A 15,030-nucleotide genomic window follows, 5' to 3' on the forward strand; every position below is an offset into this window, starting at 1 on the left:
ATTTTCTAGGACGTGACTAATCTCAGACCTGTCTTAAATATACTGTGAGGTTCTTATGTTTTTTCAAATGGCCAAGTGTACAGTCACATTCTTCGCTCGTGTTTTCAGAGGCAAAATGTGTTTTAGTTTCTCCCCGTGTTTCTCCCTCTCTGTTGCTTAAGACTACCATACAGACGTGTCATTGTTCATCCTGCAATATGACATTATACTTCATATGGAAGAATGAAATACAAGGGTGTTTTTCCCTTATTTTTCCATTTATCCATTACTGTTGTCAACCTGATAATGAAACTGTGTTTAAACTAATAAATGGAGAGCAAATTTGCTTCCCAGTTGTTACATCCTCCACCAATCTATTTCATAGATGGCAACAAAAATCAAGGACTTTCTTACTACAGCCCTATAAATATCGATTCTAAGACTCAGAGACTTAATTTTTCTGGTATCCCAAAGAAAAGGAGCCTGATTTGCTTATTTGGATTCGATATATAGATTCTGGTATATCCTTTGTAACAGCAGAAATGTCTGAAAAAACATGAGAACATTAATCCAGCTATGGAAATATTCTCTTTCTCATTTAATCTTACTAGAAAGATCATTCTCTACTGATAGGGACAAAATGAGATCTGCAGAGCTCTATACAGAAAATTACTGAGGGTGTCCAGTTAGGTTATAGTAGGCTAGAGAACAGTTTAACTGTTGTTTGCCCGCCATAATTCATGCATTTAATGCACTAAATTTCAGAACATGAGCTTGCCACAATTCATGCATTTAATGCACTAAGTTTCAGAACATGAGCTTTTTTTTTTTTTTTTTTTTTACAATTCCAATTGAAAATTTATATCAGAACTTTAACCAAAAAAAGATTAAATAAAAGACTGCAATACAAGATTTCTGTTTCATGAAGTGAAACTGACCGGGGCAAATAACTGTGTTGAATTATTTATTCTGCTGAAAATTTTTCATGGATAAGGAATTACAAAATCCTAGATGGCTAGACAGCTTAAGCAAAAGTTAGCTGCTAATTACTGAAACATCAGCATGTTGATTCCTGGAGATTGCTCCCAGAGGGAAAAAACAGCGTGTAAGACCAGCAAAACCTGAACAGCAGAAGTCTCAGAGACTTTTGATGACCATTATGAATACGTTGGCAGGTGCAGCAGATCTATATGGTATATCATCTAAAATCCCTTCAAACCATTTTCTTCTTAAGCGTGCCAAAACACAAAACCAAAACCTGGTAGGTTTTGTGCATCTATGGTTCATAATTCACAGGTGTTAAGGAACAGAACTTCTGTCAGTGCAACCACCTGTCTTAGAACTAAGAACAGAAAAGGCTCCATAGTAATTTCTTGGGAATGAGAGAACAATACGATTTCCAGGAAAATGCTGGAAAATTTGAATCATGGTACCAGTTACCCTTAAGAAATAACAGTTTGTGCTCAATGTCCTGTATACTTCTCTGACAGATAATGGAAGAAACTGAAGAGTTACGTTACATTTGAGTAAGTCTGCATGCCCATCTTGGGTCTGGATGAACTTGTATCCACAAGCATTTTTAGTTTAGCATTAAATGCCAGCACCAGTTTTCAGCTTGTTTTGCTCTCTGGAACTTTCAGGGATGGCTCGGCCCTTAAAATCTCAAACAAGGCCATATCTGTTGAATATGAACATAGTCATACGCAGTACACTGTTGCCCATGAGAAGACCCTTTCTCTTGATTCTAGGGAGGATTTTCCAATTGGATGCTTGAGTTGTGTGGAAGACATCCCTCCAGGCTGCTTTGGCTTCTTGAATATTGGTGGGTGTTGCTAGCTTTAGGCAGCAGACTTGATCATCTACTAGGGTTTTCGAGAGACACAGGTGGTCTTTTAAGGGTCCAGCTCTGTTTCACAGTCTCAGTGATGCTCTGTGCTCTTTCAGTGACCGCAAGACTTGCCAGTCAATTGAGGGCTGGTTTTTTTTTTTTTGTCAGCCCAAAGAACCTTCCATACGGCTTCCCTTGAGGTTATCACTCTGCTCTGGTCCAATGCCTCTATCAACCCTTTTCTACAAAGGGCAGAAGAGGGTATGGAACATGCGTAACATTCTCTAGTCTTTGGGATGCAGACTTCAGTCCTTGGGCAGCACCTGTGGAAGCGTCTTTCTTTTGCAGGACTGCTTTGCTGTCATTTATAAGTTCCTAACCTAACTAGGAAAACGCTACCTATGTTCACATGCACTTATATGATAACGGATGCCAGACTATACCTCTGTATCCCTCAAATGTGGCCTATTCCATCTGTTTCTCCTGATTTTATCACAAAAGCTCATGGCTATATTGTGTTTGCAAAATTACCCCAACACTGTGAGGAAAACTTGTCAGCCTACCTGATCCTAATCTCAAAGGTCATGTGTATAGATGAAGGTAGGCAATACCGTCGTAGTCTTCTACATCCACAAACAGGATCGTGTGAGATTCTTTCAGAGTATCCAGAGATGGTCAATCTCTGGTTTTAAAGCAGCAATGAAAGCTGCAATCACTACCTACTGAAAGATCAAACCAGCATTATGCAGATCAGTTCTTCACTACCATAAGCTATAGTACTGAATTTTGCTCTGTAAGTGTCCTAATAAGAGTAATCTGCCTTAAGATTTCATCTTCTTCCTTTAATGACAGAAAAATTCTCATGCTCATATTTGGAATCCCGTTTTAAATACCTCATCATCTGCCACATTCTACCAGAAGAGAAGTCCTTATTTTAGATTTTGTCTGGGTAGATTGTCCAGCAGCCTATCACCTTGTGGCACAAACGACTGATGGCGGGAACAGCCATAAGTCTAACTGGAAAAGGCCAGTATACAGTTTTTGCTTGACAATTGAACACATTCTTGTACTCATTTGCTAATATTCTAAATAGGGCTGTGAGGTGTGGTGGTCTGATGCATGACAAACTTATGACTTGTTTATAGGAAAAAGGAGACAAGTTAGAAAATTAACTGTTAAATGATTTTTCAAGGCTTTTTTTTTTTTTTTTTTTTTCTTTTTAGTTACCTTTACTTTCCATCTACTTTTTAAGGGTTTTCGAATTCTGTGCCAGTCCAGAAGCTTCAGGAGCATAGGATAATACGCAGTGGGGAATTACCCCTATTGCTGCCTCAGCCTCTGAAAAGACCACAGCATCATCAGAAGCTAAAAGAGTCCTCCTCCAGAAATGTAAACTAGTTTCACTTCCTTTCCCCTCCCCTTGCAAATACATGGCAGAGCATGTGGAAAACCACTATTTGTCGTACATGCTATGCTTTATATTCCTACGATACCTACAGCGTAAGCTGACCATTCTCAAGATGACAGTAAACCCAATCAATGTAATTTGTTCACAAATTACATTGCCCAAATAGAAGATCACTTTTGAGCAACTCATCTGCAAAATCTGCTACTTTTTGTAATAAGAGCCACTACTGACTCTTCACAAATAACCTTAATGGATTAATACAGAATGTATCAGGATCTGGACACCAAGTTTGAAAAGCTGTTTTCAGTGGGGAAACAGAGTTAATTCCCTGCCAGAGGAGCAGTTGTTGCTAAGAAATGCTATTCCAGTAGCATTTAGAAGATAAAAGTTTTGTGTTCTAAAGTACTCAAAGCAGTGGAAAAACTCTATGATCTATAATGAAGTCCTCCAAATTGACAAAATGTTAGATTGCACTTTGCAGCACTATACAGGAAGTCCCAAGCCTAATTAGTTTCTCTTTTTTATACAATTACATTTTCAGAAATTGTTCTTGCTGTCACAGCTGGCCTTGGGACTATTTACATATTTTTTCCACGCATTTGGGCTATCATTCATGTTCAGAGATAGCTATATTCCTTGCACAAAAATACCAAAGGAAATTATCACAATCTGAGACGTTTTGACTCGTGAGGTTTGTTTTAATTATAACAGGGGTAGCAAAACAATTCCAAGGATTGACTTTTTTTCTCCTTAATTGTGGTCATATTCAGAACTTTTTAATTTTAACTTTTGACTCTTCCTCTTCCTGTTTACCTCTTTTAAAACCTCCTTTACATGCTTTTCATGATATTAATTCATAGTTTATATGGCAGTTTGTTAATATTTTCAAGATATATTTTAATTGACCTGAAGTTGTCAAGCAGGATGATGGTGTGAAAATTATGTTTTGTGAGTTATTCTCCTGCAGGAACATCTACCGTACAATCTGGAGGAACACAGGAAGAAAACCTATTTTCTGCCCTCTCATACCAAGAAAAAAAAAGTATACGAAAGGTTGCCTTACTAACTTACTAGTTACCTTTCTGAAGGTAACCAGTTCTCTGTGAAGTAGATGGTTCATGAGAGCTTTTCAGATCTAAGCAATGGCTGTTCAGTGTAATTTCAATGAAAGCAATCTACATCATTAATTTTTTCCCCTCTCCATAAATTCATCCTTTTTTCTATCAGTAAGTATGATAAAATTTATATTAAGAATATCACTACTTCTAACCCCTGGACAATTGCACACTTTCCCTTCCTGCCTTTAAAAAAAAAAAAATTCTTTTTCCCTCCCCTCTCATTTCTTCTTTGTTTTTGTTTCTGTTGCTCTCATAACCTGTTCCTTTTCCATCATTTTACTTTTTCTAGCCTCCTTGAAGAATGCATCACACCCTTGCAGGCTAACCCCTAGGGTACGATGCTTTTCACAAAGCACAACTCCTGATGACATCGGCCCAGGCTACAATTGGATATTGCAGCCCCCTTTTTCTTTCTAGCTGGAATCCTGCTCTCCTGCTGGCTCCAATCCCAAAGAACATCAGGGAGGTCCTCTTTGGTAAACACAGAAAAACCCTGAGGCCTTACCACTATGCAGGCTCATTTAAAACCCTTTATAGAAGAAAAAAAGTACCTACCCAATTTGAACTGAAATTTAACTGTGCTTTATTTCATTTTTCAGTCTTAGAGGACAGGGAGCTTTTCTGAGCAAATTGAGAGAATACAATATTGTATGTCTCTCGGTATCCCACAAGCTGTGCAATGACTATATAATACTTGAAATCTCTTAGCAATTTAAGGCTTTGAAATTCAAATACTACTCACTTCTACAGAATCCTGAATTATAAAGTGTCCCAGAGTGACACTAAGGTGGTCTGCTTTGCTGGGGCAGTTAACATCTAAACAGAGCAAATAACCTGAGCTGACCAGTGAAACCCAGCTAAGACTTTGTTTATGTACGGAAGCATGAACGCTTCTAGAAATTTTTGTCTATACTGAAGCTTAACTTCCCGGCGAGAGGCTTTGATGTTGCAGTGAAAAGCACAGAAGGTGAGAGGGTTAGGTGTCAAGAGCTGGGAGGGATTGTTTAAACAGGAAGAGAGATTTATAAAGTTTTCATGAGTATCTGAAACAATTTTTCAAAATGTTTGAAACGTGCAGATGGCTGTCTGATAAGTTGCTTGTCTTACAATATGGGGGGAAAAAAGGGCAAAAAATTATTCTTACGCTTAGGATTAGGCCACGGCACCAGGCGATGCACGGCATCCCAAGCAGGTTTCGCATCTGGTGTCAGCCTGGCTTTGTTTTTCTTTGCTGGCACTTACTGCTTTCAGTAATATCCTGATACCAACGCAGGGAGGTCCTAGACCTTAGTTAGGGCTCCTAATCAGCAGTCACAGACATTTTCAAACTTAAATGCCTAAACATGCTATCACCAAAATATATATGCAAGCAAGTAAGTAAAACCGGCATGTAAATCTCCTTTTTAATCAGGATTATTTTATTACTATGCAAGTCGACCCACTTTAGATTGACGAAAATCAAGGTGGTAACGCCACCCCGCTGCAGATGGACTGAACAAGACGGAAAGTAAAGGCAGACGGTCATGCGCCGGCAGACACCGAACGGCTCTGTTTCCTGGGAGCTACCCGACGTGATTTCAGGTGCAAGAGACCCGGGCTGCTTAGGACACGTACCTGGCTGTAGCTCTGGATGGCACCTCTGGCCTGACCGCTGCGGGCCGGGAGCTGGGCGGCCGCTGTTTCGCCCAGGGCGAGGGTCTGGTTGCTGTGGTAGCTGGCCGAGTACTGGAAGGACCCTTCAGGTTTGGAATTGAGCTGGAGCGCGCTCTGGGAGAGGAGGCTGGGCCCTGCGGGGACAGGATTTGGGAGCAGTCAGAAAGTCTCAGTGAAAGAGCATACCTGTATTATCTGTGAGCCTCAAAATTATCAGATGTATGTGGCTTCAGCTTTTCACAGTTCGGCTTTTCAGTAGTAAAAATCACAAATATTAAATTGTTTCTTTACCACTCAGTCATCATCATTATTATTGTGTTTGAGCTACAGACCACGTTGCTTTCTTTGCAAAAAACGTATGGTTTTGACCGGTGAAGAAATTCTAAGCCTAAACAAACCCAACTGTACTATTTGATAAAGAAGTCTCGGTTTTCAGCTCAGAATAGTTGATGACTTTTCTTTTTTTCTAAGGATAAGCCTTGTTTATTTCACTTAATTATATCCAGTCGTTCTGCATGGGAAATGCTAAGTTGTCCCTCCCTGGGCCCCCAGCACATTACATCTATTGATTACTGCCACTCTCTCCTGCACACACAGTGATGTAATACTTTGGTGCCTGTAGGGATGGATGGGAGCCTTTAAAATATTAATAGCTCTTCTCATCACGTAGGACTCACCCTGATCTCAGTGAATCTTTGATGACTGTTTTGTCAGCCTATCTCATCTTCCCCGTCACAGCACTGCGCGGCAGGGGAGCCAAGTGCAGGCAGCGAGCTTAAATTGGGGCTGCCAGACTGCAGGGCATGTCGGGACCGTGAACAGTGACACTTTCCACAGTTATTTAGTTGTTCTGTGAAACTAAAACATGTTCTAATATTCATTAGCTTCACATACAAGTGATTTAGCTTATCACGTACCCACAGCAAATTCCCCAACTTGCGCCGAGAGCATACATCAGACAGGGAAAGGCTCTTCCTACACTGCACTGCCGCGTGGTTTAGACAGGACCTCCCACAACCGCTTTTAATGGTGAACTCATTCTGTCTCCATACACGAAGAGCTACGCTGAAGAATACCCACCTAATCCTTCCCTATGCCTTCACTGATTTTAGTCTCTTCTAATTTTCAATAAACTAGCTTACTCTTCCATGGTGCCTGGGTCCAGCAAGTGAAATACAAGAGGAGAAAAAAGAAGAGGGTTATGCCTTGGCCATTGCATGAGTTACAAAGAAGTCTACCTTCAGCCCAACAGCCATCATCTATAGCATATTCAGCGGCTCCACGGGGATGACAGGTTCATCTTCTGGTTAGCACTAACAAGCTCATGAGAGCATAGAAGGTGACACAAACCTTAAGGGATGTGAAATGGTTACGTTGATTTTGATCCTACAGAGCATGTGAAAAGTTCAGTTTTAAAAAGACTCACAGTGTGAGTGAATTCATTGGAATTTTGCCAGAAATAACTCCCAGTACATTCCTGATAGGAAGGCCAAATTTTATGACCTTGAAGTCTTTGCTACGAGGATGTACGGCTGCTCCAAAAAGATTTTCACTTAGAAAATGGGCAAACAACCCCACCCCCAAATTAACATGGAGAGTATTTTTTCCCCTAGCCTGTTTCTCAGAAATGGCAGAACCATTATAACTGATATTTTCCAAAATCCAACCTGAACCGCTCATATTATAAACAAATCGTAGTAGGCTATGTAAAGTAGAAGTGTTGACATCTAAGCATAGACTGGGATTATGACACTATTTTACACGTCAACACAATTTATACTGTGAAGTCAATTGCATTCATCAGAATATTCCAGATATAGGAAAAAATTAGAATGTAAGTTCTGGTCCTCGTATTTTCCTTACAGGAGGCAGGGCTCCATGTATGCTGTGAGGTTATTAAAAATGTATCACATGCATAGGAGAGCTGAATTTAATCCTGCATGGGTGCTTATAAATTCAACATTTGGTAGCTTTCCATTCCCTGACTCCGCAAATAGGGTTCACTAAGCATTTTCCATTTAACTGGTTTTGTTGCAAATTTTGTTCTTTAATGAAAGAAACATTTTCAGATTTTTTTTTAAAGAGCACAAAGAAAATACAGGCTTAGTTTTAAAATATAGCTGTAGACTTTATTTTAATCTTTTGGATTCTGAATTTTCACTGAGAATTTGCCTGTGATCAAGAGCCATGATTAAGTTCAGAAAACTCACAACAGCATAACTTTCGCAGGAGGGGCAAAAGTTGCAGCAAGAAAGCAATTTTTGTGCATCAAAGTGTTTGTACTTGTTCTGAAAGTAATTATGCTGTGACATTTCTAAAGCTTAAATAATGATTAAACTATCACATGCTATGAACTCAATATGTTTAAATTTTCATTGCATCTGGCTTTCAAGTGTTCCTTTCATATTGCTATGGCTCACTAGGGGATTTACATAGCCAGCTAGAATCACATACATGGGTTCCCTGCACCATTTAGCCTAAACACTTCCATGCACTTCAAGAAACTTATCAAAACTGTAGAAAAAAAAAATTAATAAGAAGTTTGGAGCACGTGGACTTAAGTTCACTAATGACTGTATAGCAGTTTTTATTTTGTACCTTAACAAGCAGTAACGAACAATGAAAACATACATACATTTCAATAAAGTAATTACAAAGTCATTTGAGAGAGACAGCCAGATAGATGTTTAAATTTTAAATAAGCCCACATTTCTCAAGCAAACGTAGAATAGAGTTGTGGCTGCTCACCTGTAAATAACGAAGTCTAAGCCAAGCGTACAAACTACAAGATACATTTGAGATCAATCAGCGCGATCTTGAAAAAACATAAGTTCCTTTTTCAGGATTTGGGAACTACAAGCAATCCCGTCTTGTCTGATAGGGAAAAGATGGATCGCTTTTGTCATTGACATTCTTGAGATTTCAATCTGAAGGCAAAACCAAACCTTCTGAAGAGCCCGCAGCTCACCCAGAAGAGAAGAAAGTGGTTTGTTTGTGTACTTCTATACGCTGATGGCTCTTGACAACAAAGTACTGTTTCTTCCTGGCAAAAATTTAAACTCTGTTGTGTAGGTATAAGAAAGTGTTCATGCAACTATTTTTCATTTGTTCTCAGAAGTTAAGGCAGCTGGAAATTCTCTATTTTCAGTTAGGCACTGGAAATCACTAGTTAACTACTAGAACAATTCAGTCTTATTTGTTCCCTTAATGCTACATAATTAACTACCAATCTTCAATTTAAAATAAGCTTGAAAACAAACACTGCCAGCTTCGTAAGGTTTAGTTTAGCAGATACTGAGGATCTGTAGTACTGCTTTAAAAATTCGTACTACATTTTGTTTCTATTTGGGGGTATGGGGAAGATATAACTACCTGTTTTCCCCTATGTTTTTTTACCACCATACAAAAAAAATCTATTTGCCTTGTGAAAGAATATTACTGTTGGATTATTTATAGTGGATAGTACCAAATTTTCACTGATTCAGTCAGTGCCACTTTCCTCCTGTATTAAAATAGTACAGATAGGAGTGGACATTCAGGAAACTAAGTCAGAGCCATCATACTGCAAGAGACACCACTGTGGACTAACTTCAGAAGATGGAGCAGGGTATAGTAATTAACTCTTTAATTTGTCTCCAGTTTGGTGGACACGTGCTGCAGACAATACCTTCCTCTTCCTCTGAGCCTCGAGCAGAGCAGTGTGCAAGGCTCCCCATCTTCCTCACCTTGGCTGCTGTAATCCGGCTCAGTAAGGAGCTCGAAGGAGAGGGAGAGGGTGTGCATCTTGCCTGGGACACAGCCAAAGTGCACTTAAGCTGGGGAAAGCTGCTGGAGCACAGAGAAGACCAGGCAAGAAGAGAACAGAAGAGGATGCAGGACATCCCCACCTCAGGGAGCCAACCCACAATGAAACCTCAGAGGTGATGGAGGGTAGAGGACTTTTCTAGGAGTCGGAGAAAGGCAACAGGAGTTTCCTTTGTGGTCTGGAGACCCAGGTGCTGGCAGGCACGGCAGTTAGAGGAAAGGAGTCGCCCCTTCAGACAGCGAGGGGAGGGGGCAGGCTTCTTGTGAAGCCCTTTAAATTAGTTCATATTACCCACCCCTCTTACTGACAGTTTTGTTGGCTATTACATGGCTGCTATTTTTCTCTTTCAAAAACCTAATAGTTTAAGAGATTTGGAGCACCTGAGAGTACCTGGCACGCTTCAAGCAAAACAGGGAAGAGGAGCAGATGCAGTGCAGGACCCGGCCCTACCCCGAGTCTTATCCCTGAAGAGAGCAGCACTGAAGCCCACGCTTGCTGCCTTCCTGCCGTATTGCATTCGACAAAATAAGCATAGCCTGGCATTACACTGAACAGGATGATTCACGGCAAGTTGTGTGTTGCACATGGCCATAAATGTAAACTGGTGAGCTGCAGACTCCACCACAAGCCATAGCAGAAAGAGAGCTTCCACAGCACCGACCTGCTGCTGTCAAGGGGGGAGTCAGGGAAGCGGGAGGCAAAGGTTGCAGAATGAGCCCCGCCACACGCAGCCGGGGCTATTCCTGTGCCCCTCACCTGTGAGGGACAGGGTATTGCACTGACAGTATTTCTTCATGGGCCGCTGTTTTTCTTTCTGAATAACAATACAGTGTGCAATGCTGCAATAAGGTGCAGTGTAGCTACTTAAAAAACAAACCAAGGAAGTGAGTGGTCTTAAACAATGGGATTATTATTAATTCAAGGACATCACAGTAACAGTTGATTACGGGAAACCAAAGTGACACAAAGAATCCAGGTTACTACTATCATCCATGGCTCGGTCAAAAATGGGGAAAAAATTGAAGTTATGAAAACACTCGTCCTTTTATTTTCGAGAGCAATATTTTCTTTGGAAATAAAATCTTATTGCCTGTCGTTTCTGCTCTCTTCAGACCACCTCCTCTTCCTTCTTCCACCATTCAGAGTGAAAAAAAACAACAACCAACAAACCAACCAACCAACCAAGCAAGAAAAAGCTCACAACCTAAAACTTTCATTTTGAATTATTGGTTTTTAAATAAATTATTCTTGAACAGCGAGTGTTTGCACACAGAAATACTTTATATGGCTGTTTCAGAACAGCAGAATACTAGGATACTTCTCAGTACCTGCAGGTAACTGTTCTAGCTTTACCAGTGCTTGCTTAGGCAACAAAAAATTAGTTACAAGTATAGAACAAACACACATGAACTTCTAATTATTCTACTTTTTATGCGTGAAGTGACAAGATACTACAGACCAGTTAGTAAAAAAAAAAAAAAAAGAAGAAGAATGGTAATACAACAATAAAATTCCACCAGTATAATTATCTTACCATGTTTCTCTATTTAAGTCATCCCTTAGATTTCGTTTTTTTCAAACCACACTTTGCAGCATACTTAAAACATGACGAAAGAAGCTTTCCATTGTGTGAAAAATGTGTATTTTGCTTTTAAATAGTATCCTGTTCCTCAGCATAAAAATTTATATTCACTTGAGCAACTGACTTCATACCTTCATTTCATGAGAACAATCCAACTTATACATTGAAGAAAGGTCCAAAATGTTCATTTTTGTATGCTCAGAAACTGCCAAGGACAAAGGCTACTATATTCAAATCCACTGGAATACGCTTGCCAATTTCAGTAGGAGTCAAATCAGTTTTTAAGATATTCTAAGTGTATTAAAGTGGTGTGTGCTAACAGAGAAAATGTACCAACTGAACATACAGTATAAAATCAATTTTTAACAAATATGATGCCAGTAAGAGAGCAGCTATATTATTAGAGATGTTTAGCAGACCAACTACATCAGCACCACTGCTCCAAATTTTAAAAGCATGTTTCCTTCTGCTAGTCCTCCTGCGACAAGAGGGGATTCAACGCTCCCTGGCATTGCCAAACTCCGAGAGTACAGCACATAGCTTTCCTTTCCTCACTTGCTTGGAAGTAAACCCCAAGAGAAGCTGGGTGCTCAGCTGCCCAGCGCAATCCACAGCACCGGGTGGCATGATGCCCAAATTAAGCAGAGAAAGGATCACATTAAAAAAAAAAAAAAGAAAAAAAGAAAAAAAGAAAAAAAGAAACAGAGACCACAGTGCATCAGCACAGTACTGAATTTTGATTCAATGAACAGTCATTAATGCCAACTGCACCTTCAGTGAGAGATTACAAAAAACAGGCATCAGTACTGACAGTAGTTGAAACCAGGGAACTTGGTTGGGAATCAGAGCTGGCGAGTCATGACATATTTTCTTCCCTTCCCCCGGAGGGTAGGGCCTTCTCTGGTGACCACGCAAGTAGCAGAGCTCACCCGAATCGTATCCCATAGTGGTCATAAGCAGGAGAGTATCTCACGTAGAAACCCAGTAGGAACCTGGGCTCTGAGGAGCTTACCAGTGTCACAAGTTAAGCAGTTTTGCAAGTGCTGAGAGACTGGTCCAGTATCCTTACACTGATTAGAGATGGGGGGCAAAGAAGCACATCCTATTAAATTTTGCTATTTGTAATATTACTAGATCATGAGTGAGGTTTTAAAAACAAGCACATGATGTAAAGTCTGATAAGATTTAAGTACAATCAGTATTTGTGATATGTATTTTTACCTACAGGACTGCAAGTTAAGGCAGTAGGAATCTGTGATTAACTCCATTACAAACTCAGAGAACTTTATATTTTTTGTATCTTATACTGTAGCGCCATTGCTGGGTCACAAAGCTAAATAGCCAAATGAATGTGGGATCCCTGTAAAGGAGGAACTCAAAAAGAAACCGAAGAAATTGTTCCCTGTGGGGATATCAATGACAGCCTATCCCTAGTGTCAACCAGTCAGATATCTGAAAAGTTATTCCCATTTCCTAATCCTTAGACTGCAGTATCTCATGGAATACTTCACAACTTGTAGCTTCACGGTATGTAACGATTCAAGATGATACTATAGCAATAGTATGGTGAATCTTCAAAACAAAAACAAAAGGCTGAATTATGAAACAGGACTAATATATTACCTTACAATCCAGAATTTATCGTGGAACAAGCATTCAATAATACATTATCTGCTAGTTGTTCAATTATAAAATAATTACTGTATAATGACAAGTTACATAGAGTACTATATTATTACAAGATAAGGGCATGATTAATTCAGTATTCTAAATCTATGCAATAATTGCTTCTGAATTGGCTAAAGTAATTACACTACAAACTAAAGAAACATACAGCTAGTCAGCTCCCGTGAGATAACTGTATGCTTGTTACTTTGTTTTTCATGTGAAGTTCCCAACAAAAAGATCATGCAAGTAAAAGGAGAAGGATTTTCTTCTCTCCTAACGATTGGAAGTCAGTTGGCTTACCGGGGCGCATTTCCTTCTCCAAGTAAGTAGTGAAGTGGAGCACTACTATTGTGTTATACATTTCCATTTGGTCAGTCATCTATTGCGATGCCAGTTCTAATTGACAAACGAAATAGACCAAAACGTGCTCGAACGAACATTTAATTAGCTCCCATACCAATTATAAACAACACTTCACTCACCTTCGATCGACTGACAGAAGTAGTAATGATAAATTATAGAGTAAGTGTAAATAAAGTGTTTTTAATTAGTGTAATTAATCACTTCGCACATTCTTCAACCTGCTTTGCTCATTTGGGTAACAGTTGAAAGAAAGCACTAGCAAAACTCCTTTCATGTCCTTTAAACATTCATTTACAGAGTTAATAGGTTGAGGTGCCTCATCCCAGCGAGAGGAACCATCTCCTAACTGTTACTATATGCCTAATTAAGGATTTCAAATACCAAAAAGTCATCATTTACTGTTTCTTCTGCCTCTCAGGTCATTTAGTTTGAGCATGAAATACTGATTCCTACCCTACAACCTACTTTTTTTCTTAGTTCATTTAAGTGTGTGTACTCATGGTAAGTAGCTGCTAACTGCTCCTAAAGCTGGGTTGTATTTGTTGCCCAGTTTTGCAAAGGAATGGATGATCAAAAAAGATGTAATAAAAGAAAAGATCAGGTCAGGTATCTGTAAAGTGGTCCCTCAATTTCTGAGCGTTCAACTGTATTTGGGATGCTGGGGGAATCCTGGAACTAGACTGAAAGAACAATAAACCCAGGGATGGCTCTTGATAGTAACCTGCCAGTGTCCTTCCACAGTATTTGACAGTAAAGAAGAGGGGATGATAGTTAAGGACAAGGTGGACGGACCTGTTCCTAGTGATACTAAATTCTTTGGCATCTCTCTGGTATATCCTGTTTTCCAAGTCCTGCTCCCAGGATTAAGCTGCATATCCAGCTGGGACCAGGAGTAAACTTTCCCTCCGCATCGGAAGGGTAAGCAACATTTGTTTGTCTGTTTGTTTTGAACCCCTCCATTGCAGTATGGCCTATTTTTGAGGTCATCTGAAACGTTCTTTGAAGAAACTCTCTATTGCTGAGATGATTTAGGATGGTTCTGGAAAGCGGAGAAATTGAGTGGGAGGAAGGGAAGCCCTGTGAGTGCCTCAGGGGGTGGCAAGGAGCAGCCACCTTGCCACTTACCTACAGAGGTCTCTCCCCTCTTCCCCATTTTCTCCTCTCTGGGGGAGCTGCAAAAAGCGCAGGCGGAAGCAGCGGAGGCAGGGGGCAGTTGTGGGGGAAAACCCTGGGAACTAGATGAGAGACCTTTGTGGCTATCATAAAAAGATGACGTTTTCTTAATTACAGTCAGGAAAAGGAGAGATTAAACCAAGGCAAAACTTAAGATCTGAAGACGAAAACAAATCCTGTCAGCTACAACTGGTCAAACAGATTCTGTAGGAAAAGGACTTTCAGCCAACTGTTAGTCAGATCTCAAACAGGGGATAACAAGTAGCTATAATATAACAATAGTAATAATCATTGTCCCCATTCTCCATCCAAATCCAGGACTAGTACTAGAATAGTACCAGGAGAATATTTCAAGATCTACCTTCTAGATGATATTAAACATTAAAGATATCACTACCTTTCTATTACAGGAAAAAATGCCAAGGCTGCAATATAAAAAGGTATTCCATACCC

At 39.9% G+C, this 15,030-nt stretch overlaps 1 protein-coding gene across 7 annotated transcripts in view; it reads right to left on the reverse strand.

The window, feature by feature from the left end:
• Window positions 1-15,030, reverse strand: part of CTNND2 (catenin delta 2) — a 690,230-nt gene that overhangs the window by 303,447 nt on the left and 371,753 nt on the right. For all 7 annotated transcript variants that reach the window (XM_087760877.1, XM_087760884.1, XM_087760869.1 and 4 more), the window contains one exon: window positions 5,948-6,120. In XM_087760877.1, the coding sequence (XP_087617003.1) occupies window positions 5,948-6,120 (173 nt within the window). The remainder of the gene's footprint in view (window positions 1-5,947; window positions 6,121-15,030) is intronic.

The sequence above is a fragment of the Nipponia nippon genome, unplaced genomic scaffold, assembly GCF_047370975.1.
Source record: "Nipponia nippon isolate SJK-2023a ecotype South Korea unplaced genomic scaffold, ASM4737097v1 scaffold_1, whole genome shotgun sequence".
NCBI lineage: Eukaryota > Metazoa > Chordata > Aves > Pelecaniformes > Threskiornithidae > Nipponia > Nipponia nippon.